The sequence below is a fragment of the Sapajus apella genome, unplaced genomic scaffold (assembly GCF_009761245.1).
Source record: "Sapajus apella isolate SASKATOON/1434 unplaced genomic scaffold, GSC_monkey_1.0 scaffold46, whole genome shotgun sequence".
NCBI classification, from domain to species: Eukaryota; Metazoa; Chordata; class Mammalia; order Primates; family Cebidae; genus Sapajus; species Sapajus apella.
The window spans coordinates 4,542,741-4,564,668 of record NW_022436986.1 but is presented as its reverse complement, the minus strand read 5'-3'; the positions used below and the strand labels follow the sequence as shown (position 1 = coordinate 4,564,668).

The following is a 21,928-nucleotide window of genomic DNA, read 5'->3' as shown; positions in this document are numbered from 1 at the left end:
TTTTTTTTTTTTTGAGACAGAGTCTCGCTCTGTTGCCCAGGCTGGAGGGCAGTGGTGCAATCTTGACTTGCTGCAACCTCTGCCTCCTGGGTTCAAGTGAGCCTCCTGCCTCAGCCTCCCGAGTAGCTGGGATTACAGGCGTGCACCACCAAACCCGGCTACTTTTGTATTTTTAGTAGAGATGAGGTTTCTCCATGTTGGTCAGGCTGGTCTCAAACTCCCAACCTCAGGTGATCTGCCCGCCTCAGCCTCTCAAAGTGCTGGGATTACAGGCGTGAGCCACTGCACCCAGCCTTTGCCAGTTGTTCTATACACAGCTCCAGGGGGCGCTAGTCCCATCCTAGGCTATAGGAATGGATTGCCCTGGAGCTCTGCATGCACAGCCTGTGCAGATGTATACAGCCTTGTTAATCTGTGTGAGGTGCAAACTGCTGCTAACAACTGAAACCGCCTGGACGAGCTGGTTCCCTGGGGTCCTCCCCGCATGGATGTTTTGCTGTTCAGAGGCAGGTGGTGTTTTCCTTTCACCACTAGGCAGCCTGGCCCTGGGATTCCCCCTCCTGCCACAAGCAGCTTCAACCTGCACATCATCCTCCTACCGAGACTTCCTGGCCAGGCTGCCAGCTGCACTGCCCTCCCGGGGATACCGTGTTTCACTGCAGCCTGGCCAGCGTGTGACTGTGGGGGCCAGGGGTGGGGTGGCCCCGGTGCTGAGAGCTGGCTCTCTGTCGTGCAGGTGATGATCTGGAACCTGGATACAAAGGAGTCTGTCATCACAAGCCCTGTGAGGACGATTAGCTGTCACCAAGATGTGATCCTCTCCATGTCCTTCAACACCAACGGGAGCCTGCTGGCCACCACCTGCAAAGACCGCAAGATTCGGGTTATCGACCCCCGAGCAGGGATCGTCCTCCGGGTCAGTGCTGGGCCAGGGGCTGGCTCGGGCTCAGAGCAGCAAGGGGTAGGGGTGTGGGGGGAGGCTTCAGAGAACAGGACAGTGATGCCCCGTCTGTCCTCTCGGGATTGCTGGGGGTGGGATATGTCATTTCCATTTTGCAGATGAGAAAACTGAGGCCCGTGAGAGATGAAATGACTCACCAACATGGAGAGCTGGGATCTGAACCTGGTCTGACTCCAAAGCTTTTTGGAGTGCCTCAGCTCTGTCACTGGCCAGGGGGGTCAGGAGAGCCGACGACACCACTGTTTAGTCCCTGTGCAAACTTAGGCAAGCATTCCTGCTCTGAGCCTCTGTTTTCGCATCTGCAACAATGGGTTGTGGGTCCTTCCTCTCCAAGGATTAGATAAGATGGGCCAGGTGACAGTGCCCACTGCGGTAGGGGTGCCCAACACTCTTTCAGCAAGAACAGGGAGCTGGGCAGAGGTTTGCTTCTGTTCTTGCTCAGAAAAATAACTCTTAACAAAGATAGTGGGGAGAGGCTCCATGTGGATGAGAGGGATCGAGGTGTTGCTCCTGGGAAGAATCTCCAGGCAGAGTTGGGGTGAGAAAGGGTGGCCTTCCAGGGGGAGCAGCAGCATTAGCAAAGCAGGGAGGCCGGAAACCCAAGCTGCCCCCCGGAATCCCCTCCGGTGTCTCTCCAACACCCACCGCACATGTCCCCCCAGGAGGCCAGCTACAAAGGGCACCGGGCCAGCAAGGTGCTGTTTCTGGGGAACCTGAAAAAGCTGATGTCCACGGGCACATCGAGATGGAACAACCGGCAGGTGGCCCTCTGGGACCAGGTGAGGCCTGCACCCCTCACCATCACCCCTCAGTGGAAAGCCAGCGTCATTCATTCACGCATGCATTCATTCAGACATCCATTTATGTCTCACACATGTAGCATAGATTGCCAGGTGCTGGGGATCTGGGGAAGAATAGCAGGGAGATGCCGACAGCCCTGGGCGCCCGGACCCAGTGCATCTTACACAGGAGGAAGATATGTGAGAACCCAGTGGAGGCCCTGGGCTAGAGGAGGGGAGGTAGCTGAGTCTGGGACCAGGACTAGGAGAAAGGGAGAAGGAGAGGGCCAGCTGGGCAGAGGGGGCAGCTGGAGCAAATGAAGTACCAATGGGTATGGGGAGGAGGGGCTTTCATCAGCACAGCTGAGGGTAGAGTAGGGCTAAGGGCCAGGCCTGCGGTAGTGTTTTGAGGGAGCATTTGACAGGAGTTTCAAAGACTGGGCAAATCACACTTTCTGAGTCTCCTTCTTCATCTATTAAAATAAAATTTAAAAACAGGTAGGGGAAGAGTAGAATGAGATTGGGTATGTCAAAAGTGATTTGTTATGGCCAGGCATGGTGGTACATGCATGTAATCCCAGTACTTTGGGAGGCCAAGGCGAGAGGATTACTTGAGGCCAGGAGTTCTAGATGAGTCTGAGCTACACAGCAAGACCCCCATCTCTGCAAAAAATCAGCTGGGTGCAGTGGTGTGTGTCTATAATCCCAGCTACTTGGGAGGCCGAGGCAAGAGGATTGCTTGAGCCCAAGAGTTTGAGGCTGCCGTGAGCTATGATTACACCACTGTACTCCAGCCTCGGTGACAGAGATAGACCTTGTCTCCAAAAAAAAAGTGATTTGTTAAGGGCAGAAAGCTGACAAGGTAGGTGGTAGCAGCATTTTAGTGCCTTTAACATGTCATCTCCACCAGAGAGTAGCCCACACATTGGACCCCAGGAACCAAAGACATCTTCCCCCAGCACTCACATAAAAATCACACTTTTTCTGACACACACACTCTTGCCCAGAGCGCCATGGCAGGAATCATCTCCGGGAGCACCACTGAGGGCCCCCAGGAGTGACCCAGGCCTTCCCTGCCTCCCCTTCCCCTGCAGGATGACCTCTCTGTGCCTCTGATGGAGGAGGACCTGGACGGCTCCTCGGGCGTGCTGTTTCCCTTCTATGACGCAGACACCAGCATGCTCTACCTGGTGGGGAAGGTCAGCTTGGCACCGGAGGGAGGTGGCCGCCTAGACCCCTGAGATGGGCAGACAGCAGCCTGGGGCCATTGGGAGCACAGGGCAGGGATAGGCAGGCCTCGCTGGCCACTCTTCTGCCATGAGAGAGAACGCCTCCCACATTCCTGGTTCCTTAGGAACACCTGGGGCCAGGGATCTGGCTGGAAACCTTGACCTTGTCCCTTCCCAACTCCAGGCCCACATGCGGGGGGACCTTTGGTGTTTCTCAGCAGGGGCACCTGCTGACCTGGGGGCAGAACAGGTCTCCACTAGGTAGGCCTATCCCATGTCTGGCAGCCCTGGCCCCTACCCGCCAATGACAAGACCAGCATCTCTCCCCCTCCACCCAAGTCATTATGACAACCAGAGACATCCCCCATGGTAAGACCTTCTGGATGGCCTCTGAGGCCACCCCAGCTCTGACCTTTGCTGCCGCTCTCAGATAGGTGTGGGATTGGGACCTGTCTTCCCAGAGCTTCTGTCTTAGAGTGAGGGTAGGCTTTGGGTCATGGTGGGGGAGATTGAATATTAAAATAAGGACCCAGGCCCAGCACAGCCGCTCATCCCTATAATTCCAGCACTTTAAGGGGCCAAGGTGGGAGAATCACTTGAGCCCAGGAGTTTAAGATCAGTCTGGGCAACATAGTGAGACCCCATCTCTACGAAAATAAAAAAATTTAAAAAATTAGCCAGGTGTGGTGGCGCACACCTGTGGTCCCAGCTACTCTGGAGGCTGAGGCAGGAAGATGGGTTGAGCCCAGGAGGTTGCAATGAGCTGTGATTGCACTACTGTTCTCCAGCGTGGGCGATAAAGTAAGACCCTGTCTCAAAAAAGATAAAGTGTAAAATGAAGATCCCCCTGTCACCCTCCTGCCTTGGTGACAGGGCCCCCCGTTTCCTGGTGTTCCTTTGAGTGAGATGGGTTTACCAATCATCAAAAAACAGCCAGGTTTTTGCTGGATGGCTGGGTTGCTGATGAGCTGACGAGCTCATCTCACCTTCCTCCTCCTCCTCCTCCTCCTTTCCCTCCTCCTCAGGGAGATGGCAACATCCGCTACTACGAGGTGAGCACCAACAAGCCTCACCTGAGCTACCTGACTGAGTACCGCTCCTACAACCCACAGAAGGGGATCGGTGAGTGAGGGACGCTGCAGTTCACGCCTGTAATCCCAGCACTTCAAGAGGCTGAGGCAGGAGAATCTGGGTCAGGGCTTCAGTGCTGGGTCTGGGGAGACAGGGATGAGTCAGATGGGAGGAGAGACAGCACAGCAACACTCTGACTTGATGGGGGCTGTCCTTGAGGTGTGCAGCAGCACAAAGGAGGAAGTCAGGGAAGGCTTCTCAGAGAAGGCAACATTTGGAGGCACTGAAAGAGGAAGCAGAGCCCAGCAGGGGAGAGAGGGATGTGTTCTAGGTCAAGGTTAAGCAGTTACAAGCACAGAGAGATGGAAAGGGCTGACCTAAAAGAGGCTCCAGGAAGCAGTCCTCAGCTCCTTTCTAAGCATGTTTGAGGATTAAAAACCCAGCTATATTTCTGTGATCTACAAGAAACCTACTTTAAACATAAAGACATGGCTAGATTAAAAGTAAAGGACTAGAGAAAGATGCACCATGCTAACACTACTCAAAAGGAAGCTGGAGTAGTTTGATTAAGAGCATTTGGGTCACAGGAGCTGTGGGGATGGAGATGGGGAGCCTTAAGCAGAGCAAGCTGCCTGTAAAAGTCCAGCTAATCCAGCACTTTGCGGGGCCAAGGCTGGAGGATCACTTGAGCCTAGGAATTTGAGGCCAGCCTGGGCAACAAAGTGAGACCCCTGTCTCTACAAAGAAATAAAAAATGGAAGTGCACACCTGTGGTCCCAGCTACTTGGGAGGCTAAGGCAGGAGGATCGCTTGTACCCAGGATTGGGAGGCTGCAGTGAGCTATGATCACGCCACTGCACTCCAGCGTGGGCAACAGAGTGAGACTCTGTCTCAAAAAAAAAAAAAAAAAGTTCAGCTAACATAATTTAAATCTTTGAAGGTGAAGAGTCTGATTAATTCAACTCCATTTCCCAACACAGGGCCCAACCCAGTGTAGGTATTTGTCTCTCAGCTGTGATTTGGGAGGAGGTTGGCCTCTGTTCAGGTCCAGGTGTGCAGCATGGCTTTGGCCCTTGCCCTGTGGCCCCAGCCTTGCCAGAACCTCTTGGCCCTTCCTGACTCTGCCTGCAGGTGTCATGCCAAAGAGAGGACTCGACGTGTCCTCCTGCGAGATCTTCCGCTTCTATAAGCTGATCACAACCAAAAGCCTCATCGAGCCCATCTCCATGATTGTGCCTCGGCGGGTAAGGGCAGTGGGGACCGCATGGGAGGGAGGTGGGAAACCTGTCCTGGAGAAGATAGACCCAGGGCTGTCGGGAACCAGAGCCTGGAGCCCACGTTCATGGGGCAGCCACAGAGCAGCCTTTCTCAAGCCAGTGTTACATCAGTGGGCATCAGGAGTCCTGGGTCTCAGCCCACCTCTGCTTTTGAGCTGCTGAGTGACCTTGGGCAAGTCCCTTTGTTCTCTGGGCCTCAGTTTCCTCAATTCAGCAGGGATTGGGGAGAGCCTGAACTCGCAGCTCTAAGGGCCCTTCCCATCTGGGCAGCCTACCCTACTACCCTCCTTACTGTCTGGATTTCTCCTGCAGTCGGAATCCTACCAAGAAGACATATACCCACCAACAGCAGGGGCCCAGCCCTCCCTGATGGCCCAGGAATGGCTCAGCGGGATGAATCGAGGTGAGGAAGGCAGAGAAGAGACCCAGGCAAATGTGGCAGGAACGTGGAGTGCTCGGTAGCCTCAAGCAACTGAGAGGGGTTGGGCCTGGATTTTTATTCTCGTGTAACCTCAGAGGCCATGCTCTTGACCTTCAGTTGCCAGGGGCTAGGATGGTCACATACAGGTCCAGGAAGTCAGGTGTCTTGACCCAAGAGCTCAGGAAACTCCAACTCAAGGGACTTTGCCCCATGAAAAGCTTCTTTACATTTTGGGGCTATGGAAGGTGCCTAGACCACCTCAGCCAGACTCCCCATACCTGTTCCCCACCCCTACCTCTGCAATTCTTTTTTTTTTTTTTTTTTTTTTTTTTTTGAGACAGAGTCTCACTCTATTGCCCAGGCTGGAGTGCAGTGGTACAATCTTGGCTCACTGTAACCTCTGCCCTCCGGGTTCAAGTGATTCTCGTGCCTCAGCCTCCTGAGTACCTGGGACTACAGGCACGTGCCACCATGCCCAGATAATTTTTTGTATTTTCACTAGAGATGGGAATTTCACCATGTTGGCCAGGCTGGTCTCAAACTCTTGATCTCAAGTGATCCACCTGCCTCGGCCTCCCAAAGTGCTGGGATTATAGGCATGAGCCACTGTGCCTGGCCTTTTGCGATTCTTCTTGACCCAATAAGCCCTCCAGGCAGCAACCCCCATCCAGGTCCCTCTGCCCACTCTACCTGTTCTGAGCCACTCTCCCGCTCGTGCCAATATGAGGCCAGCCCAGCAGAAGGGGGGGATGTGTGCTCCCATCCCCACCCCACTTGCTCCATCTCCCTTCCAGCCCCCCAGACTTCCTTCACCCCTACCCCAGTGGCTGAGCAGGCCTCCTGGTGTACTGGAAGAGTCTCTGCCTGGGGGCAGGAGACCAGTGCCAAGTCCCAGTTTTGAATAACCTTAGGTAGGTTTTGCTCCCTGGGCCTCAGTTTCCTCATCTGTAGCCATGATGCCAGCCCCCCCCCCCGCTTCTTGGGGATGGTGAGAGAACTCATGAACTTGGTAGACAGCAGGGTGCAGTGTAGGTGGGACTGTCCTTACAAAGCAAGGGCAAGGTCTCACGTGAGCTTGAAGTGTTGGGGGACAGCTCCAGAGCACACACTGTGCCGTTCCCACAAACCAAGCTTCACTTGGAGGGTGGCACACGTGGGTCTCTGTAGCTGATTGCCCTGCTCTGTGTGTGCCCTGTCCACATGTGGCTGTATTTCCTACACCTGTTGCATGGGTCTGCATGGTTCTGAGTGTCTCTGCATGCCTGCCTGTGTCATCGGTGCCCAGTATGCCCATGTGCCTCTGGGCACTCAATCCTCACATAGCTCTGCTTCCCTTCCAGAGCCAATCCTGGTGTCCCTTAGGCCTGGCTCTGAGCTGCTGAGCCCCCGGCCACTGCCTGAAGAGAGACCTGTCTTCAACTCTGTGGCCCCAGCCTCACCCCAGCTCTTGAACCAGGCAGAAAAGCTCACTGCAGAAGACGGCTGGAGGCCTTCCTCCCTGCCGGAGAAGACCCCAAGGTGGGCAGGAGAACACAGGCTGGAGGAGAAGAGATCCTGGCTGACAAATGGCTTTGATGTTTTCGAATGCCCCCCACCAAAGACAGAGAACGAGGTGTGAAGGAGGATGGGGTCGTCCTTTCACAGGAGGCAACTGGGGTGGAGGGTGGCAGATCCAGGCTGAGAAGGAGGGAGAAAATGAGGCATGAGAAGAATAATCAGCTGTGTGGCCTGACCTAGTCGCTTGACTCATTTTGTTAATTCATTCAACAAACAGGCAGTGAGCACCGTCTTATGCCAAAATGATGGGCGTACATAAAGTTGGTGGGAGGCCAGCACAGTGGCTCACACCTGTAATCCCAGCACTTTGGGAGGCTGAGGCAGGTAGATCTCTTGAGGTCAGGAGTTCGAGACCAGCCTGGCCAACACAGTGAAACCCCGTCTCTACTAAACATACAAAAATTAGCCAGGCGTGGTGGCGCTTACCTCTAATACTAGCTACTGGGGATGCTGAGGCATGAGAGTTGCTTGAACCCAAGAAGCGGAGGTTGTAGTGAGCCGAGGTCATGCCACTGCACTCCAGCCTGGGCAACAGAGCAAGACTCCATCTCCAAAAAAAAAAAAAAAATTGATAGTGGGGACCAGACGCAGTGGCTCACGCCTGTAATCTGAGTACTTTGGGAGGCCGAGGTAGACGGCTCTCATGAGGCCAGAAGTTTGAGGCCAGCCTGGCCAACATGGTGAAACCCCATCTGTACTAAAAATACAACAATTAGCCAGGTGTGTTGGCCCGTGCCTGTAGTCCCAGCTACTCGGGGGGCTGAGGCAGGAGAATCACTTGAACCCAGGAGGCAGAGGCTGCAGTGAGCCAAGATCACACCACTGTACTCCAGCCTAGGCAACAGAATGAGACTCCATCTCAAAAAAGTCAAAAAAGATTGTAGGGAGCCATCTATAAAATGAAAAGGGTTTGACCTGCTGGGTTGTATCAAAGTCTTTCCAGTTCTGACATCATAGGATTTTCTGTGCTTTCAAAGTCCACATTTGTTAGGTGCCAGATCCTGGAGTAGGCACTTTGCTACAGCATGTGATTGAATCCTCTCAACAGCCCCAGAAGTCAGTCTGTAGTGGCTAAGAACACAGAGGCTGGCATCTCACAGATAGATTCTGATCCTGGCTCTGCTGAGTACTAATTTAGGTCTCAGATCCCAGAACTGAGTATCTCTAAGCTTCTGTTTCCACAGTGGTACAGTGGGGACACTGGCACTGATAGCGGTGTCACAAGCATCCAATGGGATAACGAACTCCCTTAGGGCATCACTCAGCATCTAACGCCCATTCTGCACCATGACAACAATTATGATAATGATGAGGGCAGTTTTCTGGCCCCCATTTCCCAGAGGAAGGAATGGAAGCTCAGAGTGGGTAATTAACTTGCCCAAGGTCACATAGTTCAGTGGTGGTGAAAACACCAGTCTCCAGACTCCAGAGCCAGGCATCCTTTCCTCTATCCCATGGGGGAATCTATGGAGGCAAAATACATAAAAACATTCCAGTCTTTTTGAATTTCATTTATTCGGTGAAGTAAACAAGGTGTTTGTAAAAGATCTATGCAATGAGCCCCATCAGGCCTCAGCCATGTTAATGTGACCATCTCCACCTTTCCAAGTCAAGGAGGATAGTGGTTTAGCTTTCAGCTGATGTCCTGACACCCTGGTGATCCTGCCTTCCATCTTTCTTTCCCAGTTGTTGCAGATGTACTACCGGCAACAGGAAGAGATCCGAAGGCTCCGGGAGCTGTTGACCCAGCGAGAGGTCCAAGCCAAACAGTTGGAACTGGAGATCAAAAACTTGAGGATGGCCTCAGAGCAACTCTGAGCAGAGACCTCTGCCCTCCGTACCCTCAGGGACACCACTCGGCTCCATGGGGAGGTTCAGAACCAAACCACAAGTCCCCCTAAGAACAACCACTATTTCTATATTTTTTACCAGAAAACAAAATTCTCAGTCGCTGAAAGAGATTCCAGTGGGACATGGTGCCGTTTTTCTATTTGCCTTCTTGCAACAACAGTTTCTGAATTGACTTTGTTTTTAGATGATGCCTTCTGTTGAATTCTATTGTTAAGGGTCCATGATGAGCTATAACTTCTCAAGGGGAAAGAACACAGTAGAAAACTAGAGCTGGAAGGACCTAGGTTGATCTGCCTGTGATTTTCAGACTGTGGTCCAGAGACTAGGGGAAGACCGGGCCAGATGCAGTGGCTCATGCCTATAATCCCAGCACTTTGGGAAGCCAAAGTGTGCAGATTGCTTGAGGTCAGGAGTTTAAGACCAGCCTGGCCAACATGGTGAAACCCGTCTCTACTAAAAATACAAAAATTAGGCATGGGGGAGAGCACCTGTAGTCCCAGCTACTCGGGAGGCTGAGGCAGGAGAATCACTTGAACCCAGAAGGCGGAGGTGAAGTGAGCTGAGATCATGCTAGTGATCTCCAGCCTGGGTAACACTTTTTTTTTCTGTCTCAGAGAGAGAGAGAGAGAGAGAGAGAGAGAGGGTATAGGGGGAGACTAAGCAGGAAGTCTGTGTCTCCCTTCCCCACACTGTGTTCCAACCAGACAGCTCCTTTCTATTTTCTATGTTGGGCTACAATGAAAAACAATTCTGCTAGTAAAAAAAAAAAAAAAAAATTTAGACGTTTGAAAACTGTGATTTGACCAAGTTCCTCATTTTACAGGCAGACAAACTAAGGCCCAGAGAGAGGCAAGGGATAATTGTTTCTTGGTGGGGCTGGGCTGAGATCCTGGTTTTCTGGGTCTGTCTTTTTGCTATTTTGGGTCTATGCAGTCCTCAGCCCACAGAGCAGAAATCTGTTGCTTCTGGCCTCAGCTGTGCCCCAGCTTACTCAGTGACTTCTTGCAAGTCCTCCCCTCTCTGGTCTCAGTTTCTTCATCTGAACAAGGGATACCCTGGAACAAGCTGCTCTCTGGAGGATCGGCCGTCTATAACCTTGACCTAAGGGAAAACTACCTGTGGGGTGATCTGAGTTTGCTGCAGAAACTAGCAGACACTGGCAAGGGGCCAGACCAGGGGGTTTAAACCTGATTCCACAACACAGACAGGTCAGAACCAACCTTTCCAACCAGAATCAGCCTGATGTGGGTAGATGCTGTCCCTTATGGTGGGGATGGAGACTTCAGAGCTGTGCCCATGACTGCTGACTGCCACCACCAAGGCCCTCAGGTACACAGCCTGCCTCCTGCAGGATGATGTCGGCAGATTTCACCCCTAGTTAACAGGAGAGTCCCCCAGGAGGTAGGGGGCCTCCATCTCTGGGGACATGCCAGCATAGCCTCTGGCCACCTAACCAGGAGGTCTTCTGGAGAGAAATGACTACTCTAGGTAAGGAAGTAGGAGCAGATGGTTGCAAAGTTCCCTTCTCGCCTGAAAGCTTTTCTTTGTCCCCCCTTAGTATGTTCCAAGCCCTGCTCTAAAGTTCAGTGGTCAATACAACAGTTCATCAAGAGATAGGGAATGATTAGAAGTGAAATTGGTCCCTCCCTACCAAGGAGGGGCAGATGATCTCCATTGCACAGGGCGATTAGATTCTGGAGCTGAGATGGGGACTGCAGGAGGCCGCCTAGCCTGGTAGGTTTCAGCCCAGGCTGTACATTAGAATCCCCTTGGGAGCATGCAGGTAATACGGACTCCTGGGCTCCATCCCAGACCAACTGAAGCTGAATCTCCAGAGTAGGGCCTGTATATTCATATGAGCTTTGCAGGTGATCTGCAGTACAGTGAGTATGGCTGGCTATGTGTGTACCTATTTGCAGTAAAGATGAAGAGGACAGTGAGTGCCAGACAGGAGCTGGGCCTCAACCCAGATCTCTTAACTCCTGGCTGCTGGCTCCTTAAAAGTCCAGAAGTGTTGTCCCAAGCCATCCCTCAACATTTCTGGGGACCACAGCTGCAGCACGATGGGGGTTCAGTGCCTCCATCTGCCCCTTCCCCAGCCATGGTTTATTCTGCTTGTCTATCTGCACAGGCCAGATGCCCATGTTCCTTATCTTATTCTCCATTTACTCAGTCACTGGGGCTCACTCCCGTCTGATGCGCCAACCAAATTTGCCTTACAGTGTGCTCCAGAACAGAAGGCCAAATCCCAGGCATTGTCAGGGCAGCAGAGCTCCACAGGACAGGCTTACCTGCGTGGCCAACACTTCAGTTTACAAACTCCTCCCACCTCCAGTCACTGACACATGCTATTCTAACACAGGTCAGGCAGGCATTATAATCCCCATGTTCAGAAGCAAAGACCTAGCCTTAGAGAAGTGAAGAAACATCACGCCAAGGTCACTGGCTGCCAAGCGGCAGAGGTGGGGTTGCATCCTGAGAACTTCCCAGAATGCCTCTGCACAGCGCCATTCCTTGGCCAGCTCTCTCCACCCCAAGGGACCCAGACTGCACTCTGACAAACAGGACACAAGTGTTTTTGAACAAACTTTTTTTTTTTACATCTAGAATAAATTATTTAAATTATTTCACAGCAAGGGAGAGGGATAGGTAATTTTTATCAGATATTTTTTTAAACCATCTGTTTTTTAAATTACGTTTTTGTTTGTGTTCTTGAGCTGATGTAGTGGAACTCGACCAGCATTTTCAGGGCCCAGCCAGTTGGCAGAGCAGGCCTGCATCTCCTTATTCCATACCCTGGGCGTCCCCTTTCTGTTGACTCAGGAACTTTCTGAGAATGAGGACAGCACTAGGAGATGGGCTTTGGTGGGTGTCCACCTTAACGCTACAATAATTGTGCTTCCTGGAACAAAACTTGAGATTGTATCACAGAAGGAAACAGGAAGTCAGAAATCAAATCTATGCTTTTAATTGCAACTGTGCCTGACACCGTTTGAATGATTGTTTTAATGTTGTTTCTGAAATTCCTTGTACCTTTGTGAAAAATAATAAAAGTGAAAATAAATAGATGTGGAATGTGCAATGGAAATAATGTAACAAAATAATAAACATCTGGCCAGACATTTACTACATGGAGCTTTCGTTTTCTTGATTTGTTCCACAAATACCAATTCACTATCTACTGTTGGAGTTAGACACCAAGCTGGAAAACAGGTAGGACAGACATAGTCTTTGCCCTCTCCAGTTTTCAGTGATGGTTTGGGGAATGAGGAGGGCCAGAATAGGGGAAGCGTAAGCTGTTTTGGAAGGAGAAGCAGGGAAGGCTTCCTGGAGGAGAAGATAGTAAAGTAGAAATTTGCAAGATCAGTTGGAATACTCAGGGCAAAGGGTATTTGGGAAGAAGACTGTTCCAAGTAGGACAAACTGCACGTCCCCCAGTCTTGAAAAAGCAAAGGGTGGAGCATAGGCAGGGCGGGGACCAAGGATCTTAAGAAAGAGCCAAGGAGACAGGGCATGGTGGCTGATGCCTGTAATCCCAGCACTTTGGGAGGCCGAGGCGGGCAGATCACAAGGTCAGGAGTTCAAGACCAGCCTGGCCGATATGGTGAAACCCTGTCCCTACTAAAAATACAAAAATTAGCTGGTCATGGTGGCACACGCCTGTAGTCCCAGCTAAGAATTGCTTGAACCCAGGAGGCAGAGGTTGCAGTGAGCTGAGATTGTGCTACTGCACTCCAGCCTGGGTGACAGAGCGAGACTCTGTCTCAAAAAGAGAGAGAAAGGAAGGAAGGAAGGAAGGTAGGAAGGAAGGAAGGCTGGCCTTATAAATGGGAGCTGAGACTTGAGCCTGGAGCAAGTGGAATTAGTGGTGGGAGTGCATGTGTGAAAGTTGTCAGTACCAAGATGGAGTCACTTACGTCAAAACTAAACTAAAGGGTGCTCCTGTAGTCTCAGCTACTCCAGAGGATGAGGTAAGAAGGTCACTTGAGCACAGGAGAGTGGAGGGCCCTCACCAATGATTTGCCTGGTAACAGGAACTATTATTGCATGATAATAGGTTGCACCAAACTGCAACCTTGCACAAAGAACCACAATCTTGCACAAAAGCCACCGTATGAGGACATCTGCCCAGCAACTGCCTGTTCAACTTTTGCGCTGAAGCCACCGTATTTATTCTTGTAACCAAGTATTATTATTTTAAAACAATATATGCGATCCTCCTCGTTTTGCCTTTAAAAGCCTCCGCTTGAGGTTGCGGTGAGCCGAGATCGCGCCATTGCACTCCAGCCTGGGTAACAAGAGCAAAACTCCGTCTCAAAAAAAAAAAAAAAAAAAAAAGCCTACGCTTTCCTTTGCCTCCCTGAGTACTCCGTGCCCCCACCCCTTGGGTGCCATGGCACATTTATTCCCAGATTGCAATCCTTCTGCTCAGTCCGAAATAAACTCATTTGGAGAATGTCTGTGTCATTATTTGAGGTTGACAAGGTGTCTCACAATTGTGGGAATGGCTATCTTTCCCGGGAAAAGGGCAAGAGAGGGTCAGGAGAAAGAGGCGCACCGTCCCCCCGACCCCGGCAGGTCACAGCCAACTTTGGTCCCATCATCAGGGCTGCAGTTTTCTAGGCGTTACTGGACCAGCGTCATTAAGCAGGAAGCCCACCCTCTCCCAGCTGGCCCATTAGGAGCCTCCCATGTCTGCTGGGGCCACCTCCCGACCTGGGCGGACCGAGGGAGCACCCTGCTGGTCGGAGGATGCTCCGAGGCCCTTCGCTGCTCCCGGCTGGCTGCCATCCTCCAGGCGGCCGGGGGCGCCCTGCGGTCCTCCAGTGCCGGAGCTGGGCAGGCCTGGAGCCGCCCCGCCCACGGCCGAGGTTTCGGTTTCCCGTGGGAGCCCCGCCCAGTGCCCCGGGAGCCCGAGGCGGCGGGGATGAATGGCGGGTGCTGCGGCTGGAAACCTGACCCCTGGGGGGTCGGAGCTCGTCGAGGGATGCCGCTGGCTATGCCCGGAGCACGGCGACCGCGTGACCGAGCTCTTCTGTCGCAGCTGCCGCCGCTGCGTGTGCGCGCTTTGCCCAGTGCTGGGCGCGCACCGCGGCCACGCGGTGGACCTGGCGTTGGAGGCGGCGGTGCACGTGCAGGTGGGGACAGTGGGGACGCCGCGCGGGAGTTGTGGGAGGCAGCCCAGGCACAACGGCAGAGGAGGGGGCGTGTCTGCCATCCCGTGGCCAGGGGCGGGTAACAACCTGGAAACCAGACGTGCCCCAGAGGGCGTCTAAGCGGTCGACCGAAAGTTCAGAACGGGAGACTGAAACCCAAGGAAGGGCAAAGGCGAGCCAAGGCCATCAGTTGAGCTTCAGAAAAGGTGGGTTTAGGAGTGTAGAGGTTGGGAGCCCAGACTGGTACCCAGATGTCCTTGACCCTGTCCACCATGGCGGGTCCACCACACTGCCATTGGGTTGGAAGACAGTGCCTTTCAGTTAACAGAGGTGCAAACCCTCCCTGTTAATAAGCAGCTCTGTGTAGCTCAGAAAGTCACACAGACATCTTCAGTTTACTCAATCTGTAGTCTACAGAAAGGGCCTGTGAACCTTGAACTAAGGACGGCCCGATTGCCCTGGGAGCAGCCTCAACAGTCACTACCTACCTCCTCTCCCCTCACCGGCCACACAGACACTCCCATTCCTGCTCACAGCAGCCCTGTGTGAACTATTATTATTACAGCCATTTTATAGGCCACAAGAGGAAGGCTCTGAAGGCAGGGGCAGGCCTTGAACCCAGGACTCCATTAGCCAGATGCCCCCAACAGGGCCTTTCTCATCATGGAAGCCTCACCCATGCATAATCCTAGCAGTGGCCAGGGGCTTTGTGCTCCTGCTCCAGCTTCCCAGCTGACTTATTCTGTGGCTCCTCTCAAATCCTCTCTCTCTGCGTTTCATGAAGCCTGGGTGACGCAGGCCCTCCTGTCTGATAGATGTTGATTCTACCACTTCCGTCTCAAGAAGTCTTCTGTGATGAACTCGGCCCCATGGCGAGTTCTTCCCCTGCACCGCACACTCCAGACCACTACATTGTGACAGCCTTGGAACTCCAAAGTGAAAAGGGGAGCATGGGGAACAATCCATTGGAATCCTGGGCTCAGGACCTGTCCCTGCCATTAGACCCTTCCATTTTTTACGTATGAAATGGCTGTAATTATAATAATAGCTCCTTGAAAAAGTGTTATTGAGAATTAACAAGGCTGCTTTCCACAGATCTGGCTCGAGTCTCACCCATCCGTTTGTCCACCCCCTACCCACCTACCTACAGTCAACTTCAAGTAATAAGATTCAGAAAATATGATTAAGTACAGAGTTTATCTAAGCCCAAAGCTTGGGGATGGCAAACTAGGACCAGAGATTCAAATTTCCCTGACTGTCCACTCTAATTAGCAGCAGTTACACATACGTTTTTGAGGAAAAAAGCAGAGGCAGTTCCTCAATTGTTTACCAAGAATTTATATGAAAATAACATAGTGGTCAGGCATAGTGGCTCATGCCTATAATCCTAGCACTTTGGGAGGCTGAGGCTGGAGGATCACATGAGGCCAGGAATTCAAGACCAGCCTGGCCAACAGGGTGAAACCCCTTCTCTACTAAAAAATATGAAAATTGGCCGGGTGTGGTGGTACATGTCTGTAAACCCAGCTACCCAGGAGTCTGAGGCATGAGAATCGCTTGAACCCAGGAGAGGGAGATTGCAATAAGCCAAGATCATCCACTGCACTCCAGCCTGGGTGACAGAGTGAGACTCTGTCTCAAAAAAAAAAAAATAAAGAAATAAAAGAAAAAGAGAATCTCTATGGCAGAACAACACCAACCCTATTCCACTGGGGAGTCAACTAAAAACATCATGAAGAAAATCCTAAACTTTCCTTAAAAGCCAGGAATTTGGCTTCTACAACTTTGTCTACAACCTTCCTTGTTGTAGCCAGGTAATAATTCAGAATTTAGTCCAAAATGTAGGAAAATAATAAAAACTCAAAAACAATGGCCAGGGCTGGAACCTAATAACAGGAATAACAAGTGTGCCAAGATTTTCTTCTGAAACATGATTTTTCTCTCTCTAGTTCCTTGCTTTTACCAAAGATGAGTCTTGATAGGACAAATTTACTTGCAAAATAAGTTTTAGTATTATACTTGGCCTTTTAATTTGCACTGTTGAAACTTTTATAAGGAATTTTGGATTCAACTTTTTTTTTTTTTTTTTTTGAGACATAGGGTTTCGCTGTGTCCCCCAGGCTAGAGTGCAATGGCATGATCTTTGCTCACTGCAACCTCTGCCTCCCAGGCTCAAGCGATCCTCCTACTACCTCAGCCTCCCAAGCAGCTGGGACTATAGGCGTGCACCACCATACCAGGCTAATTTTTTTGAATGTTTTTTTTAGAGACAGGGTTTTACCATGTTGTCCAGGCTGGTCTAGAATTCCTGGGCTCAAGTGATCCTCTCACCTCCGCTTCCCAAAGTGCTGAGATTATAGGCATCAGCCACCACGCCTGGCCTGGATTCGACTTTTAAAAGCCTCACAGCTAAAAAGCTAAACCAGGGATTCACCATCAGACTATGCCTGTGATACCCATACACATTGGGTGAATTCTTCTCTTTTCAAGGTCCCAAAATATCTTGAGGTTTCTCAAGATATTTCTTCTTTTCTGAAGACAGAGTCTCATTCTGTTGCTTAGGCTGGGGTACAGTGGTGCAATTTTGGCTCACTGCAGCCTCTGCCTCCCAGGTTCAAGTGATTCTCCCACCTCAGTCTCCCAAGTAGCTGGGACTACAGGTACCACTCCTGGCTAATTTTTGTATTTTTTGGTAGAGATGGGGCTTTACCATGTTGGCCAGGCTGGTCTTGAACACCCTGACCTCAAATGAAGTGCCCACCTCAGTCTCTGAAAGTGCTGGGCCCCCTTTTATTTTATTCTTGTTAACATTTTTTAATAGAGGCGGGGTCTCACTATGTTGCCCAGGCTGGTCTCAAACTCTTGGACTCGAGTAATCCATCTGCCTCAGCCTCCCAAAGTGATGGGATTACAAGCTGGAGCCACCAAGCCAGGCCCCCAAGTGTCTCTTTATGGGCTCTATAAAGTCGACGTCAGTTCCTAAAAGCAGTCTGGTCATACCTGAAGATACACCATTTCAGTCAAAGCCTTGGTAAAATTACCAGTGTCTCCAATGTGGTCTGTTATGAAAGAAAATGTATTCTTACTGAATTTATGCAAATAACTATATTGTCCTAAAATAAGAATACTCACAAATAGCCAGGCGTAGTGGCTCACACCTGTAATCCCAGCACTTTGGGAGGCTGAAGTGGGCAGATCACTTGAGGTTAGAAGTTGGAGACCAGCCTAGCCAACATGGTGAAACCCCATCTCTACTAAAAATACAAAAATTACCCAAATGTAGTGGTGTGCACCTGTAGTTCCAGCCACTCAGGAGGCTGAGGCAGGAGAATCATTTGAACCAGGAGGCAGAGGTTGCAGTGAGCCAAAATCGTGCCACTGCGCTCTGCACCACTCTGGCCTGAGTGACAGAGCAAGACTCCATCTTAAAAAAAAAAAAAAAAAAAAAAAAGAATACTCACAAATAGTTTGCAGATTTTGGAGAGATCAGGTAGAGAGAAAGGCAAATGTTTCAATTTTGCTCACAAAAGTGTATTTTATCCAGTTGCTGTGACAAAAGAAAAAAAGCTATTTGACTGAAAAACAAAATATAAAAAGAATTAGCAATGTTTTGAATTTTTTAAATCATAAAAATCACTTTTGTCTTCTATCAGTTTAGTCCCATGTAAATAATTCTTGCTCTGCTTGATGTTGGGTTAGCAGTCTTCATGAATGCCTCAGGTTTTCATTAGAGTTCTGGAAATTTTTACTTAGTCCAGTGGTATGATCTCTGAAGTTACCAGAAACCTGTATTCAAGAGTACTTGTCAGGGTCTTTTCCAAAAATTTCCTTAAAGAAGCAGCAAATTTTGGACCATAACTGATTATAAACTACTTTCTTAAAAAAAGAATCAAACTAAGGCCGGGCACAGTGGCTCATGCCTGAATCCCAGCACTGTGGGAGGCTGAAGCAGGCAGATCATCTGAGGTCGGGAGTTCAAGACCAGCCTAATCAACATGGAGAAACCCGGTGTCTACTAAAAATACAAAATTAGCCAGGTGTGGTTGCAGTCACCTGTAATCCCAGCTACTCAGGAGGCTGAGGCAGAATCACTTGAACCTGGGAGGTTGTGGTGAGCTAAGATTAAGCCATTACACTCAAGCCTGGGCAACAAGAGTGAAACTCCATCTCAAAAAAAAAAAAAAAAACCCACAAACAAGAATCAAAATAAAACAAAAATTGTCTATGGATGGTAAAAGGCTTAGGATAGCCATGGTTCAAGATGAAATTGAACAGGACATTTGGCATTTGTGTGGCATACAACAGTTTATCATAATAATTATGATAATAATATACTGATAACATATACTAAGACATATCAGACTTTTAGGAATCTCATACAATGTTGGAACACATTAATAATACATTTTTATAAATATAACTCAAAGAAAGTTGAACATCATTGCTTATTTGACAATATTTCCCATATGACTTTGACATACCCAATAAGCCTAATGTGTCTCTTTTGGACTTGCAGAGGTTCTGGTTATGCCCAAGTCAGCTTGGGTCAAAAAGAGTTAATTTTTGAATTTGAAATTTAATTTTGGGAAGTATCTCAAATATTAAAGGTTTAAAACACTTGTTATAATAATAAGAAAGATTTAAAACACATGATCAAAATAGAATCACAGGTCACTACAAAATAATGATAATTCATTTTAGCCAAAATGATAATTCAAAGATTTCAAAAAGCAAAAACCACTCTGATAGAGGAGATTCAGTTCTCAATCAAGAGACCTAATAAAGACAGCATGGGACAAACTCCCCTGTTACCTTTTCTTTGCCATTAATGCAAAAGTAAATATACCTTTTACCTTATTAATACCACATTACATTGTTATTCAAAGAAGAAAAACAGGCCGGGCGCGGTGGCTCACGTCTGTAATCCCAGCACTTTGGGAGGCCGAGGCGGGTGGATCACGAGGTCAAGAGATCAAGACCATCCTGGTCAACATGGTGAAACCCGTCTCTACTAAAAATACAAAACTTGGCATGGTGGTGCACGCCTGTAGTCCCAGATACTCGGGAGGCTGAGGCAGGAGAATTGCTTGAACCTAGGAGGCGGAGGTTGCAGTGAGCCGAGATGGTGCCATTGCACTCCAGCCTGGGTAACAAGAGTCAAATTCCATCTCAAAAAAAAAGAAAAACAAATTTTACTTTTAGGCCCCAGGCACAGTGGCTCATGCCTATAATCCCAGCCCTTTGGGAGGCCAAGGCTGGTGGATGACTTGAGCTCAGACGTTCAAGACCGCCTGGGCAAAACTGTGTCTCTACAGAAGATACAAAAATTAGCTGGGCATGGTGGTGCATGCCTATAGTCCCAGCTACTTGGGGGGCTGAGGTGGGAGGATTGCTCGAGCCTGGGAGGTCGAGGTTGCAGTGAGCCAAGATTGCACCACTGAATTTCATTCTGGGTGACAAAGTAAGACCCCATCTAGAAAAAAGAAAAAAATTACTTATGTATTAGTATATAATCAACCATCCAATCTCAGTCAGCTTTGACCACACAAGACAAGAGTTCCATAAACCTTAATAATCGCTCACCATTTTCTATTAAAGAGCAGATCAATGCTCTGATAAAACCCTGTTGTTCCAACACAGGAGCCCAGACTCTGGCCTTATGTGAATGTGCTTTTGATGTTAATACTCAAGTTTTAGAAAACTTATAAATGAGGCCGGGTGCGGTGGCTCAAGCCTGTAATCCCAGCACTTTGGAAGGCCGAGGCGGGTGGATCACGAGGTCAAGAGATCGAGACCATCCTGGTCAACATGGTGAAACCCCGTCTCTACTAAAACTACAAAAAATTAGCTGGGCATGGTGGTGCGTGCCTGTAATCCCAGCTACTCAGGAGGCTGAGGCAGGAGAATTGCCTGAACCCAGGAGGCGGAGGTTGTGGTGAGCCGAGATCGCGCCATTGCACTCCAGCCTGGGTAACAAGAGTGAAACCCTGTCTCAAAAAAAAAAAAAAAAGAAAACTTATAAATGATCTCCTTCTTATTTTTTTTTTTTTTTTGAGATGGAGTTTTACTCTTGTTGCCCAGTCTAGAGTACAGTGGTGCTATCTAGCTCACTGCAACCTCTGCCTCCAAGGTACAAGCAATTCTCCTGCCTCAGCCTCTCAAGTAGCTGAGATTACAGGTACATACCACCACGCCCAGCTAATTTTTGTATTTTTAGTAGAGACGGGGTTTCACCATGTTGGCCAGGCTGGTCTCAAACTGCTGATCTCAGGTGATCCACCTGTCTCAGCCTCCCAGAGTGCTGGGATTACAGGAAGCCACCACGCCTGGCCATTTCCTTCTAATTTTAAACAACTTGGTCACATGTAAAATTTCTTTTATGAGATTAATCTTCCACAGGCCTTCTATAATTTGCCTAAATCTTCAGTTTTGTCCTATACTTCCTTTTTATTTTGGCGTTCTACCTTTGGACAAAGATGTACTTCCCTTTTCCCATTATCATTCTGACTACATGAAGTTCTCTCTCATGCAAAAGAAAAATTCCTCTTTTTCAACTCTCTTTACCAAAAGTACATCTGACTTTCTTTATACACTCTGTAAATATAATTGTTTCTTTTATATCAAGTAGTTATTAAGTACAATTTCCACTCTTAGTAACCTGAATTTCCAGTGAAAAACCTAGGAAGTAAATCATTTTGAGCTCTTTTCTACCACCATTTGTAATTGAAATAATTTTATAATTTCTAGAAAGATGGCTCCTCAATTTTTGTAACAGATCTAAATATATTTAGCTTTTCTATACCATATAAATAACTCAGACACTTTATGATGACCTATTACTTAATTTAGCATAACATATGTTACTGAAAACAACTTTTAAAACTATGAAATGTTCATTTATAAACTTTTATCTCATTCATTTTTTTTTTCATTCATAGCAATTTTGCCTGAATTGTTCATTATACAAAGCTAGCCATCATCAATTTATTTCTTTGGTAATCATTTCTATAGCTTGTGAATGTCAGCCTCCCAAGCAGCGGGGACTACAGGCATTCTCCACCATGCCCAGCCCGGCTTCTTGTTTTGTTTGTTGTTTTTTGGTAGATGTGAGGTCTTGCTATTTTGCGCAGGCTGGTCTCAAACTCCTGGCCTTAAGTGATCCTCCCACCTCAGCCTCCTGAATAGCTGGGATTACAGGTGCAAGCCACCATGCTCAACTCTTGAATCTCATTATGTAAGGTTGACACTATGAATACCCATTTTACATCCACATATCCACCTTCCTATCCATTCACCCATTACTCATTCATCCATCCACCATTCACCAAACATCTATTCAGTATGTATTTTAGGCCATGACTCAAGGAATAGATCAGATCCTTCCCTGATCTGGAAGAGTTCCGTGGCTGGTGGGGGGAGAAGCTGGCAGGTCCTGATAATTCTTTTTTTTGTTTGTTTGTTTTAGACAGGGTCTTACTAGCCCAGGCTGGTGTGCAGTAGCGTAGTGGCATAGTCATGGCTCACTGCAACCTTGATCTCCTGGTCTCAGGAGACTCACCCCAACCTCAGCCTCCCAAGTAGGTAGGATTACAGGTGCATGCCACCATGCCCAGCTTTTTTTTTTTT

At 49.1% G+C, this 21,928-nt stretch overlaps 2 protein-coding genes across 3 annotated transcripts in view; both read left to right on the top strand.

The window, feature by feature from the left end:
• CORO2A (coronin 2A) overlaps positions 1-9,425 on the top strand; it is a 65,719-nt gene extending 56,294 nt beyond the window's left edge. For both annotated transcript variants that reach the window (XM_032240153.1, XM_032240154.1), the window contains exons 5-12: positions 737-916; positions 1,624-1,740; positions 2,835-2,939; positions 3,995-4,091; positions 5,172-5,284; positions 5,630-5,720; positions 7,079-7,350; positions 8,982-9,425. In XM_032240153.1, the coding sequence (XP_032096044.1) occupies positions 737-916; positions 1,624-1,740; positions 2,835-2,939; positions 3,995-4,091; positions 5,172-5,284; positions 5,630-5,720; positions 7,079-7,350; positions 8,982-9,113 (1,107 nt within the window). In that variant the 3' untranslated portion in view covers positions 9,114-9,425. The remainder of the gene's footprint in view (positions 1-736; positions 917-1,623; positions 1,741-2,834; positions 2,940-3,994; positions 4,092-5,171; positions 5,285-5,629; positions 5,721-7,078; positions 7,351-8,981) is intronic.
• A 4,523-nt stretch (positions 9,426-13,948) lies between these two features.
• Positions 13,949-21,928, top strand: part of TRIM14 (tripartite motif containing 14) — a 39,995-nt gene continuing 32,015 nt past the window's right edge. The window contains exon 1 of the mRNA XM_032239891.1: positions 13,949-14,419. Within this exon, the coding sequence (XP_032095782.1) occupies positions 14,078-14,419 (342 nt within the window). The 5' untranslated portion in view covers positions 13,949-14,077. The remainder of the gene's footprint in view (positions 14,420-21,928) is intronic.